Source organism: Ambystoma mexicanum, chromosome 3q (genome assembly GCF_040938575.1).
Source record: "Ambystoma mexicanum isolate Mex_15411 chromosome 3q, UKY_AmexF1_1, whole genome shotgun sequence".
In the NCBI taxonomy this organism is placed as follows: Eukaryota; Metazoa; Chordata; class Amphibia; order Caudata; family Ambystomatidae; genus Ambystoma; species Ambystoma mexicanum.
Genome location: NC_090926.1, coordinates 263,580,735 through 263,599,077, shown reverse-complemented (window position 1 = coordinate 263,599,077; position 18,343 = coordinate 263,580,735). Strand labels below are relative to the sequence as shown.

Here is an 18,343-nt window from a genome sequence, read left to right as displayed (position 1 = left end):
GCATATCATCTCTCGTACACACTATGCAGTATAGGCATAACACATGGCATCCCATATAAGGCTCTTTTCCTACTGTTCCAGTATGACAGCTTTGAGGGGGCGGGAGTTGGGGATAATGCGTCCACCTGCTCCTCTACACACAATCAAGAGGATACTGCCCACACAGAACACTTGTCATCTCTCTCGTCATGTCAAGAATAGACTATGCCAACAGCATCCATCTCGCCAGATTACCTTCTGAAAACACTAAAACGTATATAGAACACAGCAGCAATACTACTCCTCAGACTCCTTAAGAGAGAGCACATGACATTGGCCACATGTCAAAAAACACACATTTTCTTTAAAACACTCTGCATAATGCACAGAGCAATCCGCTGCCAAGGAGCAGAATTTACACAGGGAATAATCTCCATCTACTAACCACATTGAAGACTAAAATCCAGAAACGGCGTTTGCCTTGAACCGAAACAATACTCGAAGCATAAATTCGGGGGATCAGCATTCTCCTGCATAGGCTTTGGAACTTGCGTCCAAAGAAAATACGAACAGAAGATCACCTTAAGTTCAGAAAACTATTAAAAACATGGCTCTTTAACCCACATCATCGAAGAAAAACCGCCAGCACAACGCAATAGAAGCACCAAAAACCTGATTGCCCAAAACAGAGCCGCCCAAAGAAATAAAACATCCTACCGCAAATCACCACAGAATTATATCAACTTGACCGATCAACACAACCTGCAGAGAGAGACTGACCACTAAGCCTACTAAAAACAAACTTAATACTCTGCACACTCATCTGCAAACACTGAACAAAACAGACAAATACCTCTTCCACAGAGGCAAAAAAATGAAACCACGCAATCTACAGACACAACACACAACAGGACACTAAACAAATTTCCCACATACACGTATGCATCAAACATCACCTCACGGCGACCAACTAAAAACAAATGAGCTCACAGTGACTGTTTTTCCCCAAACTGAAGCTACTACCAGCACATCAAAACTCTCTTAGGCTTTTCCCTATCAATCCCACTAAGCCCTCCCAATCCCCTTCATTTTCAGATCCGCCAGAGCACCTGGAGACCATGAAAATGGCAGCGGTGCATGGTATAAATCACAATAACATATCATACATTCATTCCTACCCCACCCCATTGAAGCTTTGTGATTGGTCATCTGTTAGGTCAAGTTGCAAGTGGAAATGACATACAAGCAAGAGTGTTCAGTATTTCTGTGTTCTAAAATAACTTTTGAACTGGTGAGGAGTCAGATCCAACCATTAATGTGGCATCACTAACAGCATGTATACACACCAAAGACCCAATTTGTCACATTGTACATGGGATCCATACAAAACAAAATTGCATTCAGTTGTTCCATTAAAAATCAAAATGTTTACCATTCGTTGTGTTTCCACCTTCAAATAGCAGGGGGTATACAATTCATTCAGAATTAGGCCAGCTCCCCTACAGTATACATTGTTGGAAAGGTATTCAGTATTTCCATAATATCCTGTTTAGAAAAGAACTACAAGACACAATATTTATATTCAATAACTCCAATTCTGGGTAAAATAACGACACAACACAGTGTGACATAGCAATCAACTCACTAGTTGGGTACTCCCACCTAAGGTGACTGTGCAATCAAACGCCCACATAGTGCAATGATCATATTTAACATAAGCAAACAACCAACATGTTTCGTTCTATCAAAGCCTACATATTGCTGGAACTTCTTCAGAGGCAGAAATATGATAATTTACTGCCTTTGCAGTTAGTAGCCAAAGATACTTTGCTTGTTGTTTGGCCTTCCTCCTGCCTTGTCGGGTCAGGAATTCCCTTTTATGGTCATGTATTTGCCCAGTAAAGCTCCTGTTTTCGTGGATTAGTGCATGCCATTTGTGTATGAACCCAGAAAGTGGGCTGGGTCTGTCTGGTCCCAATTCACAAACTGGTGCCAGTGGGTCTGTTGTGCATGCATGAGTCATCCCCACAGTGGACCCTGATTGGACCACTGCTGATGTGCATGAGTGGTGCAGATCCTTGCTATTGGAGGGCTGAGTTTGATCACTCACCTGAATTTAGAATAAGACGAGAAGTCCTGCACACATTTCAGCAGTTCAGAAGAGGAACCAAGTATCCTGTGTAGCTGTGCAGACATTGGAAGACTGGAGGATGTATCCTGAAGAGGCCTTACAACTGTTCTTGCTGTTGTCTCGATGAAGCCCAGCAAGACTATCTGATCTGAGAAGACCCTCACTGGTGCTACGACCCTTTGGGCTGGTGGGACCAACCAGTCTCGATGCCTTCTCCCGATACTGACAGCTCCATTTTGGGCTACCGTGCCAGAAGCGTCTCTGTTATGTGTTTTCACCCCAGAACCTCAAGTTGTCGCAAGCCAGTCCCACAATTCACATTCCTGCCAGGTTTCCGCGTCTTAGTATCCAGGGATCCTGTTCTGGAGGGCTTCCTTTATTCGTGGCTGGAGAGACTCCTGTCGCCCGTGTGTACTGACTGTCGTTGGAACCGGCCATGCACGTCTGGTAGAGTGTCCTGAAGAGTCCTGCATCAGTGCCTGCTGCATTTCTTCACTAGAAAGGGTTTCACTCAGCTCCTGGACCTGACCGGAATCTTCCTTGCGCCTGTTGGGGTGGTCAGGAAGGGTCCCCATCATTACGAGGGATTTGTGTTGCGCACGCCATATTGATGACTGGGGGTGCGGCGAACTGAGCTTGAGTGCTACTTTTTGGTCCGAACTGATGCATATTAGCTTGCATGTGTGCAGAAAGATTAAGTATTACATCCACCAAATGTAAAACCATGTATGCATATTAATATAAATACCTGTGGCATTCTTGAATCTCAATATAAATGGCCTTTTCACAATGAATTAGGACACAGTGGTTGGGGCTCTCTTGCAAAATGTACTTTGACTTCTAAACAGGTTTTCAGACGGCAGAAAAGCAGGTGAATGCGTGACTTCGGCCTTCACAGTCAAGAGCTGCACAAATTAGTTTTATGGTCTGATAAGTCTTGTAGATGGTAGATATAATCTCCTGCTCTTTGAGAGCGGGACATAGGGAGTTTTGTTATTTATTCTAGTCAGTACTAAAATACGGGTTAAGCTAGTGCCTAAAGCTATTTAGGAGTTTTCAATTGTGCAATGGAGTGGGAGCTTTGTAGATTGGAAAGTTCAATGGAACAGTGGCCTGGGAAATGAGAGAGCATCACGAACAAGGGGAAATCATTCACCCAGCCTCCTCATGTTGCGTGAACTGTCCATATGAGCCATGTGCAAATCAAGAGTTAGAGTTTAAACAGCTTAGGCTAGTTAGCGCTATTAATGAATTATGTTTTCAATACCAATGTTCAACCATATGTTGTCATCATGACCCTCTACGGACGAATCAGAAGAAGTGTGTTGTGAAGGTTTGGGTCTATTGGACCTAAAACATTTGCCCTAATCACATTTGATCGAATTTATTTGACCTTTTCTTCAGTCCATAATGTGGGGGGAGTCCACCCTCCCACCTGAAATCCCCTCCACTTCCCCTCAGCCTAATCTATACCTTTACCCACCCCCATATATTTATTTAATTAAATTTGACCAAAAAAAGGGTCAAATTCGAACAAATGGTTTAGGTCAAATGTTTTTAGGTCAATTATGCTAATGCTGTTATGAATATAATCTGAAGATAATTATTGAGATAAACCTGGCCAATTAAAACATAGGAATTAGGAAAAGATGTTTTTTTTTTAAGAGGGATGTGTCCAATCATGTTTGGGGGTGGATTTCAATAAAACACCTCGAAACACATTGTGTATAGGTTGCAAAAGTGTATAAAAGATGTGAACCATTGTGATATTGTCTAAGCGCTCCCTGGAGCTTTGTACAATAAACTTGCTTTATGTACAACCGTGTACCCGATTCTTAAGTGGTGGGCCTGTTTGGTTTAAGGTGATTGAAGGTCCATCTGCACACAGCAACAGCCCCTAAGCATCTTCTACTGGACCAACTGGCAGGAAAACCTACTTACAGCTACTCCCATTCGACCTGCCAAGTCCTTTGGCAAAATCGGAGTAAGGGCGGGGAGTAGTCGAAATACTTACCGATGCCCCTATATCCCCCATTATAAAGGTTTGTGAAGAACTTTGATGTATTCCATTCTCTTGCTTTTAAAATGTTTATGTTCTAAAAGATAGTAACATTACTTAACTGTAAAAGTCCTGAGAAGTCTTTTGGAAGCGTGTTCATCCCCACAGGAACTTTTCCTAACTTTGAACCTTTGGGCACAGGGCCACATTCAACTTAGGGTTGGACTGATAAAGTGAGGGGTACTATTCCTTTGAACTGGTAATCCAATTGCTTAACTACTTACCTTCCTTTCAGGTGTATAGGTGCATTACCATCATTATGTATTTTACTGTTTGGACCCCTTACCCCACTCACCTCTCCTGAGACTTAGCCTTGACCACTCTCCACGCTTACCTTGATTGGGTTTGGCTAAACTCTCAGCGTTATCCTGTTCGCTAGAATTGGGGTGGCTTCCTACAATCTGCCCACCAGGCCAGATTTGAGAAATTCATCTTAACAGAAACTTTCACTTTATGCTGTGAAACTGCCACTGTGTAGAAAACCAATGGTAATAAAGTACAGCTATAACGAGGCCAGCAACATGCTGTGACATGGCAGATTACCATATTGCTTCCTTTATTTGCAAATGTTGGAAAGGACAGACTCTGTCAAGGACAATGAAGATCACCCAAGATTACAGCACAGGGAGTCTTGATTCTATTGAAGACAGAGAGGCAAGCATTATGCTTAACTCTTTATCGGACCCTCAAAGCAGATTTTCTAAACTTATTTAGTAAAATGTTTTTTTTCTTTTATACTGTACTGAAAAATAACCAAGGTAACTGTCTCTAAAGACCACACTACCCAAGATACTCACGCTAGTTTCCTGTCCTTACATGTCCACTAATCAGGACACCTCTCCTTCCCCCATGTGACATCCTGTCCAGGCCCTTCCTCTCTTTCTTTCTTTCTGGACTCCTTTAAATTGGCCATCCCTTAACTGCCAAACCGCTGTCTTGAAAACTCTTGATCTGATTCCTGCTCTTGCCACTGGAGCAGGGTTGTTGGTCGAGTTACTCTTTCGGAACGTCTAGTCATCACGGCTGTGTGAGCCTCTTACCCAATCTTGTGCTCCTCCCCTGTAGCAGGCAAAATAGCAATTACGGAGGGAAAAATAAGTTGAAACTTACACTTGAAGACAGGCATACGACCAATTATGCACAGCTCCCTTGCTTGTGTATTTTCTGGGAGGGACAATGCTCCCCTCTGTGTCTTTAATAGAATCAAGACTCCCTGTGCTGTAAGCTTGGGTAATCTTCATTCTATGTTGAGACTGGAGGCGAGCATCATGCTTGTTCAAAGCTTCTGAAAACCGTTGCTGCCACTGCTGAAATAGGCTTAAAATAAAACGTCTTAACTCCAGAACGGAAATGAAAGGTTTAATATCCACCATGTACAGGGAATTGATCGAAGCAGGGAGGGGTTCCACGTTGAACCTGAAGAATAGATCGGAGAAGGATCTTGGTGAAGAGATTGACCCGATCATGTGGGGTAGGATGCGCAGGGCTGCCCCTCGGGTCTCTATAGCTAGGCAATACAAACTTCATGCGATCAAATTGCTACACAGGTGGCAATATGACCCCCTCAGGCTCTCTAGAATGTTTCAGTTACTAAGCCCACTCTGTTAGCGTAAGTGGGGTGGAATAGCTGACTACTGGCATATGTGGTGGGGCTGCCCCAGAATCATTGTCTACTGGAATCAAGTCTTGGGGTGGATCAAAGACCTCAATGAAGTCCCGAGGTCTGCAGGTCCCTTTTTGATTCTCTTTAGATTTGAGCAATGCAAAGACGAAAGAAAGAAAATCAATGGCCTAGCAGCCCACCTTTTATTAGCAGCACGCGCCACTTTAGTCATCAAATGGAAGTCCGAAAAGGGCGAATGGATTAATGTAGCATCAAATATGTGTCATGGAAAAAATCACCTCAGCCCTGCATGCAAAATCTGCCCAATGTGACATGTTGTGGGGAGACTTTGTCTGTACATGCAGGGAACTAATCAGTAAAACATGGGGTGAAATTGAAAGGTTGTACCCTTCCCCCTGGGGAGAACATTCTGATCTGCTTTATTGGAAAAGACACACATCATGGCCCAGAGGATTTTACGTTCAAAGAACCCATGTCAGTTTGATTATCATATATGCTATAATGTGCACCAAACAAGTCTCTAATTTTTATTTCTTGGCTATATATGCTAATAAATTAAGGAGGAAAAAATGTTCTGGGGAGGGTGGGGGTTTGGCAAAAAGTTATTTTGAATAAATAATACACTTTGTTATTTGGGGGGCGAGAATGTTTCACACGTATGTGACCCACTGTACCTGTTTTTTAACACTGTTTTGTAAGGCTTTTTTTTCATGACCCTGAAAATGTAAATAAATTCAAATTAAAAAAAAAAGTCTTCTTAAATGTAGACTTGCTGGACCAGTCTGCCTCTCTAAGTATATCTTGCAGCGATATGCCTGCTGTAAATGCTCTATATGCCATGGCTCCCCCAACTGAATGCGTGCCAGATATTGCTACATCGATGCCTGCTAAGACCATAATTTCCCTGATACATCTCGCTATGGGCTGCCGCCACCTCGTGGAAAGATTTTCTGCGCGCTATTCGTAACTGGGGTCACTCCTTCTTGGGGTCTAAACTCCTCTGTAGACGTCTCATACTGTTTATTACACTGTGCGATGCATAACTTATCGGATATGAAATGACTGAGGAATTAGTCTTGCTATGCCTCATAAGGTGAAAGCTACCCCTTCCGGATGGAATACGTTCCTATTTACTTCTAAGGCCTTAACATCTCAGACCCTCTGACATGATACCAGGCCGAGCAGCATAGCTAGCTTGCCAGACAACTGTTGCCCTGAAAGTTGATTGTTGCGAGGCCATTGTCTGAACAGTGAAAGCAATTTATTCCCATCCCAAAGATTTGAGTATTTGGGTGTGGGAAGTCTATTGAGCCAGACTCCTCCAAGGAGGCTCAATACTGCTGGGTGATCGCCGACTGGTTTGCCATTGACATTCTCGTGCCCTGCTGAAATAGCAGATCTGAACACCCCTAAAGTTTTGAATGCTTTACCGTCTGCTGACAGAGACGCTAGAAAATGCATGGCTTGCACTATAGGGCCAGAAATGGGATGAACACTGTTGTGGGTAAATCAATCGCCCCATTACTTCCATGCTGTGCCATAGCTCCTGGCTGTTGATGGGGCCCATGACTCCCTGATGAAAACAGTAGCTTGCTCTGAAATTCCTGCCATATTCCAGCATTGCCTGAAACACTGCAGCACAGTAACAGGAGATTCTGCCTCTGTATCGGGGGGTGACTAAGGCTCATTGGCCCCATTAGAAGGTTCTGCTGGAACTGTATCATCTGTGGAAAATCCAAGGAAAGTTCCATCAGAACTGGAAACCACGCTTGCGATTTCTATGCTGGTACCACCATTAGTACCGCTGCCTCCTCACTGCGACTCTTCGCTGGAGCTCTATCATGAATGGGAAAGGCATAGTGGACTGGCCCGATCCATTCCTGCAGGAATGCATCTGTAATATGAAATATTTCGGAATTTCAGCTTTTGACTTAGATGCAAATAGGTCCTTGTCTAGTGGACCCCAAGTGGTTTTCAAGCTTGCAAAAACTGTCTAACATCCAGTCGCTGGAGTCTAGAAGATAGCAGGAGTTCCAGTCTTGCACTACGTTCTGCTCTCCTGGCAAGTATTCTGCCTTCACTGAAATTCTTTTGTATAGGCAGTAGTGCCAACAGTAGTTTTCTAGCTCTACTAACATTCTGGAACATGTGCCTCCTAGATGATTGATATCTCGTATTGCTGATATATTGTCCATCCTGACCAGTACACAGCGGTTTTCATGGCCACTTACGAATGTTTTCACTGCGAAGGAGCCAGCCAGGAGCTCTAGGCAGTTAATGTGTAGCTCGAGCTCCGTCTGAGTCCACTTTCTGCCTGTTTGCGTTTGACCACCTCTTGCTCCCTGTCCTGATCTGCCTGCGTCTGACTTTTCAAAATTTGCTCTGGCAGGTCCCCAAAAAAATGCCTCGTCTATTCCACGCCTCCTTGATGTGGAGCCACCAACGCAACTCTGTCCTTGTTTCCTTGTCCAAAGGCACTAGCTGGTAGTACCCTAGACCTTTCTGTAGATATCTGATTTTTAGCCTCTGTGGTGCAGTGGCCCCACATTGCTTGTATCGAAGATTCTAACAGTCCCACTACTTTCGCTAGAGCCTGAAGCGAAATATCCGTCTTCTTCAGAATTAGCCTTATTTCCTTGTTTATCTCCCTCATCTTGTTAGATGGAAGATCCAGAGTCGCTCTCCTGGTATCTATAACAAATCCCTGGAACTCCATACATTTGCTTGGCGAAAGCTCAGATTTCTCCTTCTTTATAAGGAAGCCCAGGGATAGTAGGAGATCTGACGCCAACGCATTTGCTCATGGATCCGATTCCTTTCCTGTGCTAGTATGAGGATGTCATCCAGATACACTATCATCTTCACGGCCCATTCCCTCAGGGCTGTGGCTATTGGCCTCATGAACTTGGTGAACGCCCAGGGTGCTGACGCTAGTCCGAAAGGAAGGCTTTTGAATTGCCAGGCCTGCCCTCTCCAACAGAGTCTCAGGAATGGCTGATGCTCGCTTGCTATGCGAATGGTGAAATACGCGTCTTTGAGATCTAGTCTGACTAGCCAATCCCCCTTCCTGAGTAGATCTCCAAGGAGGTGGATCCCCTCCATTTTGAAATGTCAGTGTTTCAACCAACTGTTGATTCTTTAGATTTATCACCTGGCTCACCTTCTCCTTTCGGTGTACCAGAAATATATTGCTGAAGTAACCCAGGCTTAGTGAGTCTGCTCTCTTTAGGGCTCCTTTTGTCTTTAGCTGCTTTAACTCTGCATCTAGCAGTTTCTGTTCTCCCGGCGAGACTTGTATCCGAAGTGGTAGGTATGCCTGCCGTAGCCTGCATATAAACTCTAGTCTGAACCCTTCTACCGTCTGAAGTACCGAAGCATCGCCTGATAGCGCACAACAGTTTGCTAAGAATCGTAGTGTTCTACCCCCTATGGGTGGTGGGGGGTTATTCCCTGTTCTGAGCTTTCACCTGGTCTAGTACCCTGTTGTCGGTAGTACCCTCTTCATCCTCTGTAATTTCTTCTGCGACTTGAGAAGGTGGTGTCTTACTGCCTGGTTTCCCAGTATTGTGCCCTGTGTCCCTGCGGTCATCTTTGCGAGTTATAGAGAGCGGCCTTGCGACCTCTGTAGCAACTGATCCCAGCAAAAAAACTACTGGGAAAGATTTTGCATATGGATGCTTGCGCCTTCTTAAGCGCAGTGAATGTCCCTTTGAACTTGTGCATTTTCTTGGCGAATGCTTCCCCAAAGAGGAGACTTTGGGCTGCTTCGTCAGCTTCATAGCTTATCTTCAAGAGCAAACTTCTCCTTCGCTCTACGAAGAGGGCACAGTTTGTGTTCCACTTCATACATACTGCACTTTGTGCTCAATTGGCTAGGGTCTGTGTATCCACAGGCTTGCCAGTGTTTTTTGCACTTTCTGCCAGGTCCATTATTTGTGACATTGGACCTGTGATGTCTAGGGGCTTGTCCTGGCAGCCTTTCAAGGCTTTCTCCATACCTTTCCGGGCGTCCTTGGATGCTTTAGTTATGAAGCTGAGCATTTTCAGGTCCAGTGCGGGTGTCTCTGCTACTTTCCTTGGCATTCCCGCCTTCATGTGGAATCTAGTATCTTTCTGCAGTGGCTTACGTAGCCCGTATGTCGAGACTTTAGGAGAGGGTAACCAGTCTGTGGACTTGGGATGTCTTATACCCTCTGGTTTGAACATATATATGTCATGTCATCACCTTGCTCCTGCAGTTTAGCTTTCTTGCTAGTATTCTGTGTCAATTTCCTAGGAAATCGATTGTCTGATTGTCAGGGGAGGTGTCGGTGTCCCCTATATTTTTTGCCCCTGGGGAAGGGGGTAAGAGGCTGGGCATGGCAGTCTTTTGGAGGAATTCATTTTTTAGCTTCTGGAATGCACCTTGGGACTTATGTGCTGACCCCTTAGCTTGACTCTGGGGCATAGAAGATTGTTTCCTCCAACAGATCTGTTTACTCCCCTGCATCTCAGCCCTTTGCTGAGGGTGGTGCTCAGATGTTCCTTCGTCTGGACTTCATCTCTCCTCTCTTGCCCTTTTCTGTGTCTCTTATTTATTTAGGCCTCTAGGACTGTTAATCTGTCCTGTAGGTATTTCACCCCTTGAGACACCTCTTCAAAGAGAGAGTCTCCTAATACTCCATTGAAGCTGAGGTCAGTCACTACCAGATACTAGCAGTATTCCTGTATTTTGTATCTGACTGATTGCTGGGTTTGTGTGCATTTGCCACATGATTTATCATTCAGGTTTCCTTTTCCACCCATCCCCTTCCAGTGGGGGGGCGGTCTGTCTGGATCTCAAGTTGGTTAAGCTGGTTAAGCAGTCCCAAGGCCTGTAGGGATGTCCATTCCCACTTTGGTTTTACTGATCCTCCCAATTTCCCCACCCCATATCAGGTATGCACTAAACTAGCAGCACTTCAGCTCTCCTCCCGGGCAGTTGGTCTCTTATGTTTTACCAACAAGGGTCTTTGTTCATGGGAACTAGCAAATGTTAGTATCATCTGTCCACTAATTGTAGTGTAGTGATTTATAATGTCACATTTGCCTTTGAACAAAATATGTTGTTCTCCCAGTCTGGAGAATGCTGTACTTTAATACCAGAGTATTCAATCACATTTGGCATACAGTAAGTCTCTTCACATAGATCTGGACCTTTGGGGAATGGATTGTAGGTCTATTGCACTGGAAGAACTGTGAAGGCTAACATATTTATTGCACTTGAAGAATTGTGTTGGTTAGATGGATCAGTGAGTGGGCAGCATGTTGCACTTCGATGGGCATGGCATTTCATGTTGCACCTTATATTGTTAGCTCACCCATTACGCTCAAAGATATATGTTGGTAACCCTTCCAATGTACTTAAAGATCTATACGTTGGCCATTGTAGCACACAAAAGATATACAGGGGTATCCTTGATATTGCATTTGGTAGTTGGTATTTGCCTGTTGGTGGCCTTTATAGAACTTAAAAGATATTTATTAAGACTATAAATGTAGCCTGTCTCTTGCATTTAGTGAACCCTGTGATCTTAGATGTGATGGTAGCCTGCCTGTCAAGCCCAGATGTTCTAGGGTAGACTGTCCAGCTTAGAAACATCTGGCTATTAAGCGCGTTATAAATAGCCAATCCTAATCATAGTGCCTAGAAGAGTCTAGCTTGTTTTACTCCAACGGACGATCGGATCAGACTGCGGCATCAAAGCTAAAGCTTCATCTGAGCTGTACGTATAAACGCACCACTTCGGTGGACGTCTGCCGCAGGTACGGCTTTCCATCCACACACATTTGAATGGAGCAAAGACCTGTGACAAAATTTGGTCTAGCTGGGCACATAGGCCCTGATTCATGGATTATTTGTGCCGAATAAAAAGGGATTTGTGCGCCATTCTGCCTGCAAATCCCTGTTTAACAAATGGGGATTTGCGGGCAGAATGGTGCACAAATCCCGTTTTTTTTCGGAGCAAATAATCCATGAATCTAGTGTATAGTCTCTTGCACATTCGCACCCTTGAGAACTCCCTAGGCAACCATCCACATGCCTGACCCCTGGACTTAGGTCCCTGAGGGCGTTCCCACCACAAGCATGTTGAGACCATAAGAAAGGAAAAAGGCGCTATATACATGACTAAAATACAATTTAACAAATGCAGAAACATGGCAAAATAAATCCATGCAAAGTCTGATTCGTGAATGTAATGTTACATCTCTTATTATAATTGCAGGCCAGTCACTACCAAAATGCAAAGGAATATGAGTGATGGCCATCACAGCAGACGTGGAACAACGTCAGTGCATGGTTGGAGCTGTAGCCGACATGCTTTTAGACATAAAGGGGTAGTGGCAGACTTTCTCCGAAAGCCTTCTCTGCCTATGTCCCTAAAAGAGATCAGATAATTTCATTTATTTTTAAAAGATGGTGTTACAGTAGGGGAAATTCTATAGTTCATGAATATGACGAGGTAATTGCAATAGAGAACTTATTTCAAGCAACTACATGTTCCTTCCTGTAGAATCATCCTGTATGCATTATTTACAATATGCTTCGTTTTCTAATTAGCTGGTGTATCCCACCACCCTACATTCTCGTTCTTATAACATGGCGTTTAAAATAAAAAGTGTAAAAGAATTATTGCAAAAACAGTAAATAGGTAGATGTTTTATATAATGGCTTCTAGGAGAGTGAGGTAGGACTTTCGTGGGTTTCTGCAGCTGAAGGCGCCCCCCCATTGGTCCATTCACCCAGAGGAACAAATGGGGTAATTTGCAAACGTTGGTGTTTTACATGTATTTTTAATTAAATGAATACCTCAATGCTTGTGTGCAGAAGCTCGGGCTCTGCTGCCAGTGTACCTCATACAGGTTGAAAATAAATCGCAGCCCATAAAGCACTTGAGAATCGCACGTTGCGCTTCCTTCCTGCACAAAGAACAATCGCCTGTATGTCTAATCTGTACCCTTTCCTGCTTTCTTCTCAGGTACATCCTTGCCAGCTTTTACACCAAATACGACGCAGTGCACTTCCTGGTGAACACCGCCTCCCTGCTCAGTGTCGTCTTGCCCAAACTGCCTCAGTTTCATGGGGTGCGTGTGTTTGGCATCAACAAGTACTGAGGAGGACCTTGCTACTGTGAGAGGATGGAAATGCACAGAAAGACAATGGAACTCTTTACCAGCTATCGCCAGATGGGGCGTTTGATGATGTAAAATAGAGGGGGTGGGGATTGGCGGCACCTCCAGGCATCATTGCACATTTGCAGAGGGCTGGCTGCTTTGGGCATTCGATGTCATTTGCCACACCACTAGTGCTTTAGGTTTTCAGTAGAGGGGGAGAAACTCTGGAGCAAACAAATGCTCTGAAAAGTCCACTACACACCAAGAGCACGTATGTACTTTCGACTGCCGTTGTCCTACTCAGCATGCATAGAGCCACAGCTGGGGATCGTTAGTTTAGGGCTACGGAAACCCTGTTTGTACGCAAGTAAACTGCTGTATGTTGCTATATTGTTCGTAACACAACGCAGCTCAGGTTTAAAAGGCAACCTTAATTGATGTTATATTTTCCCAGTATATTCCACTGATATTTGACAAAAATATTGTTGAATATTGACCCAAAAAAGTTGAATTGTTTCACCCTGTGTGAAGCAAAGCTTTAAAAAAAATGCAGCCCTTCACTACTTCTTGTGTAAGGCTATTCTGTGCAGACAAGACTACCTGGTTCCTCGTGTGTGAAGGAGAGCCTTTGATTCCTTGCATGTGAGGCTGTTCTTTGAGAAACAAGACCTCTGGAACCCTGTGTATTGAAGGTAGAGGAATATGACGGGCTGCTCTGTGAAAAGGAGGCCCTGAGCTTCCATTGTGACAGGCTGTTCTGAGAGAACACTCATGGGTTTGAGGCTACTCTGCGGGAACCAGACCCTTTTCCTTCCTCTGAGAACACCACGTATTAGAAGCTGCTCTGTGAGGAGAATCCATTTTCCCATGAGATTATTGGACTCGCAAGATTTGAAAGCAGACTTGGCTATTTTCCCATCATAAGTTGACTAGAGAATAGACTTCTTGCCTATATAAATACAAGTGCAAAGGGCCTACGCAGGGACTAATCAGTGACATAACTGGACCGACCAGGCAGCCACAGAGCCTGTTAAAAGTGCAGGTCTCAGTCTGCTGCCTGCCCCATCTACAGCACGCACCTCATCATGGCCTGAAATGGACAACATTGCTAATTCCCCATGCAGCTAAGTGGGCCAGGCATCTAGCTTTGAAGGCCATCTCTGTAAAGTGTACTCAGAACAGGGACTCCAGGTCACTATATGTACGTATTTAACAAGTAGAACAAATACATATTTAAATATAAGTGGGTAAACATGTTTTTGTCAAAAATGTTCTAATGTTACCTTTGTATTTTTATGTGCATCTGTTTACTAAAACTAAGTTCTGCGGGTCATGTATAAAAAAAAATTTTTTAAACACTGTCTGCGTTTTGTAAAGCTATAAGGCGTTACATGATTACTGCACCCAGACAAACAACTTTGTTGCAGGACGATGAAAACATTTGATTTTCACGATCACATGGCACACCTAATATGAAAACGGATCAGTGCAAACCATGCCCTATACTGGGGGACCCCACTGTCTCTCGGCCACCAGCTGTGTCTATCCAGAAAAGGACCCTTCCAATTAACTTCATCCTCCACCTTCCAATTAACTTCATCCTCCAACCACCTCAGGATTTTTTTTTAAAACACCAGGAGCTGATAATGCAAGGTGATGCAATCCTTTCGAACATCCCCGAATAATGTGGTCAAAGGGAAAGCAGATGCATTTAGAAAGTTAAGAGGGAGTGGGGAGTGCTCTCATTCACAGGAACCACTGTGGTTTCTCACTGCTCACTAAGTTCTAATCCTTTGTAAAGCCTATGGATGTAGACTATTCCCCACTCTGATTTCCTTTCCAACCTCCCAGTGCTTTGAAGGAGTGCAGGACCAAACAAGAAACCTACACACCACGATTGTGCCTCTGGCCTTCTCCTACCGCCTTCACTTTCTGTGACTTCCCTACTTGTGGATCTAACTGCCCAAGAGAGGCATCGGGGCACACTAATGCATTCTTATTACCAACATACTCACATTTGTACTTCCCTGTAAGCAGGATAAGAAATCTGCAAAAAAGGAACCAAAGGCAGACAAGTCCTACTTTACAGCTGTACCTTAAGGAATGATGACAACCCTGAGAAAATTGCCCATGCCCCAGGAACACTGAGTTCTGACTCGTTTTCCCAAGACTCGGCCCTGGCGCAGACAGAAACCCACCTCCCCCACTGCCATAGCAGTACTCCCCTCGCACAGCCTAGTCTTGGAGTGCAACAGGCAATTATTAAATGGCCTACTGTGGCCTAAGCCTTAAAAATATTAGCAAGTGTGGCTCACAGCAAACAGTCTAGCAAGTTTACAAAGCTGCAGAGAAAGCAAACAAGTTACATTTTATTTTCTGTGGTATTTAGATGAAATGTGAATGGCACAGCGAACATTGCACAGTCGTAGACATACACAGATTGGGAGCCCACATTCAGAAGCCTTGGGACCTTGGGAAGCATGTCTGAGGGAGGGGTGGAAAACTCACACTGGCCCCCCAGATCATGACAAGGTGTGTTCCTCTCATCATACCTGCCTGGAAATTCACCCCTTGATTCTCACTACGCCTGAGCCAACTACTTCTCATGGCAAAGACATACATTTCTGAAATACCCTCATTTCAGCAGCCTGCAACTATCCTTTGCTTCCCCGTGTAGATATGTTTTCTGTCTTCTGCAGCGCTCTGTGGATGGGCACATTTGGCCATTTTAAAGTGTATGGAATTAATTTGGTGTCTAAGCTAAGGGCTGGAATGGAGCTGCGGGTCATATGTTATTAGGTTTTCCGAGGCTTGTGAATCTGTTTAGTTTAAAATGCCCTGTACAAGCTAGTGGGTGGTCCAGGGTAGCACAAGTTGTTTTGTTCGAAAATAAAAAGGGTACCCGCAGGGTCACATTCCTATTCCATGTGTACAGGGACCTATGATCCCTCAAACATTGATGTCCTCAGATTTCCTTCTCCCATCATTGGTTGGTCACATGCAAGTAAGCACACACAGACATTTTCAAAGTTACAATCATTACTGTTTGTTGACTTGACATCCGGAAATTTCAGCATCGTACTTCTCCAGATGGGCACCAGCCGACTAAACATCAACCTGGCATGGCCCACCACCAGGTGTACCATAGTGAGAACAGGGAGGAGGAGCTCAGTCCCAGGAGGATAGCTCAGTGGCAGCATGCTCAACTTGGAAACAAGACAACACGGAGCAACACAGGTTCGATCCCTGGGTCCGCGCTTAGAAACCTCTGGGTATTAAGCGCGTTATAAATAACCTATCATATGATATATCATATCAATGCTACTCAAGACATTAAGAATGCCATTTCAACTCACCCCCCACCACACACCACATTCACTAACTGCCCCAGTTCCTCTGTAACAAAAAAGAACACTCCTTTTAAATTCTGCCCCTAGTGCAACAGCAAGTTCACTTGGAAGGAAACATCAAGTGTGCAACCATTGTCTTCAAAGGGACTTTGTAGAGGAGAGTTGCTTGGTATGTTAATAATTTAAAGGAAAGACACAAGCGTCTAAAAGCATTGGGCAGCCTATGCCATGCAGACTGACTTGGAGCAGATTAAGGCCTCTACCTCCGAAGACGTTCTTGAGGTAAGGGATGAGAGACTCCAAATCTGTACAGGGGTCTCAAGGAGGGGCCAAGTAGAGGTTGAAAAGCGAGGGTGAAAAGTTAGACCCCTGGGGAACACCACAAGTAGAGAGTGGGATAGAAGAGAGGAAAAGACCCCAGATGGACCTGAGAGGGTCGGTCAATGAGAAAGGTGGTCAACCAAGCTAGAGCCTGATGATTGATACCTAAGTTATTACAGAGGCGTTTGAGCAGGATGGCATGGTTGACCGTATCAAAAGCAGAGAATAGATGGAGGAGAACGAGGATAGAAGAAAGATTGGAGTCAAGATGAGAAAGCAGGTCTTCACAGAAGAGCAGTTTCCGTGCTTCTGGCAGCTCTGAAGCAAGACTGGTGGTTGTGGAGACAACCAACAGATTCAGTATGCAGCTTAAACTGGGAGATGACCATCTTTTCCAGGAGTTTGCCCAGGAAAGGAGTGATGGAGATCGGGCAAGAGGGCTTCTTAAGAAGGGGGTGCACAAGAGAGTGCTTGTGGGGGTTAGGAGGGAAGGTTAAGGCGTGATTGCACAAAACAGCCAAGGATGGAGCAAGGGTGTCAATGTGGTTCTTGATGGTTCTGGATGAGCAGGGGAGAACCTGCTTTGACAAGACGTTCATAGATCAGACTTGTCTAGAAACATTGTCAGGGGTGAACAAGGGAAAGGAGGAGGAGTGACGGCTACAGACGGGCTAGGAGTGGTAGAGGAAGAGGAGCAGAGGGTGGACAGGATGTCCTGAGTTTTAGTAGTGAAATGAGAAGCCAAGGCCGTGCAGAGGGCCTGAGAAGGAACAGGAGAGGTAGAGACGGCAGCAGGATTGGCCAGCTCCTTGCAGATGTTGAAAAGTTTGGCCAAGTTGTTAGATGCTGCAGAGAAGTGGGCTTGGATGTAGGCTCTCTTAGAGAGGACAGAGAGTCTGTATTGCCTTTGGAGCAGGCAGCAGGCCAGTTTGTCAGGGGGTGTGCCTGATGCCCTCCACTTCCTCTCAGCCGCCCTACACTTCCGTGTAAGGGTGGCAAGGGGAAGCGTCTATCAAAAAGGAGTAGATTGGCATGAGGGCTCTGGACCAAGACTTTGCTATTCAAGTAGACATTAATGATGGTTTTAGAGGAGTAGAAGGGGACCAAGAGGGCCTCCGGGTGCAACCATTAATGGGAGAAGAGGAAAAAGTAGGGAGAACAGAGTCCTTATGGGGTGTCCATAGGCCTGTAGAGGCAACGACAAAGAGGATGTCGCCAAGGGTCTGTCTGGAGGAAGCACTGGTGTAGGTATCAGCCATAGGGAGGCATGGGTTGGAGAACAGGATGTTCCTTTTGAGCTTCTTCCTGCCAGACATAGTGAGAGGGATATGATAGTGTATAGAAAAGCAAGACAGGAAGCCATTAGAGAAGATAGGTGAGACAGAGAGCAGCATAAAGGGTTCTGGGAGGAAAGGGGGGGAGAAGGGAGGTAGCGCTCAGGAGCAGACAGGAAGGAGGCACAAGGGGGGGACACACGAAAGGGAGGGGAGAACAACGGACCTGCGAAATCGGATGCAATACAAAACCTACAGCAGAGCACAACAGGGAATCTAGAAGTAAAGAATGCAGATGCAATACAGAAACCAACAGCAATGCACAGACCACAACAGTGAACCTAGAAGTGAAGAATGCAGGCAATGCAATGGAATGCCAAACATCGTAGAGAACAGCAGTGTGTGAAAACCATAGAGAACAACACAATATCACACAAAGTCAATACCATCAACAAAACACAACAGGACCTT

At 44.9% G+C, this 18,343-nt stretch overlaps 1 protein-coding gene across 4 annotated transcripts in view; it reads left to right on the top strand.

Moving 5' to 3' along the window:
- The window catches only part of ORMDL2 (ORMDL sphingolipid biosynthesis regulator 2), a 221,627-nt gene extending 207,369 nt beyond the window's left edge, over positions 1-14,258 (top strand). For all 4 annotated transcript variants that reach the window (XM_069653713.1, XM_069653714.1, XM_069653716.1 and 1 more), the window contains exon 4: positions 12,792-14,258. In XM_069653713.1, the coding sequence (XP_069509814.1) occupies positions 12,792-12,927 (136 nt within the window). In that variant the 3' untranslated portion in view covers positions 12,928-14,258. The remainder of the gene's footprint in view (positions 1-12,791) is intronic.
- The last annotated feature ends 4,085 nt before the right edge of the window (positions 14,259-18,343 follow it).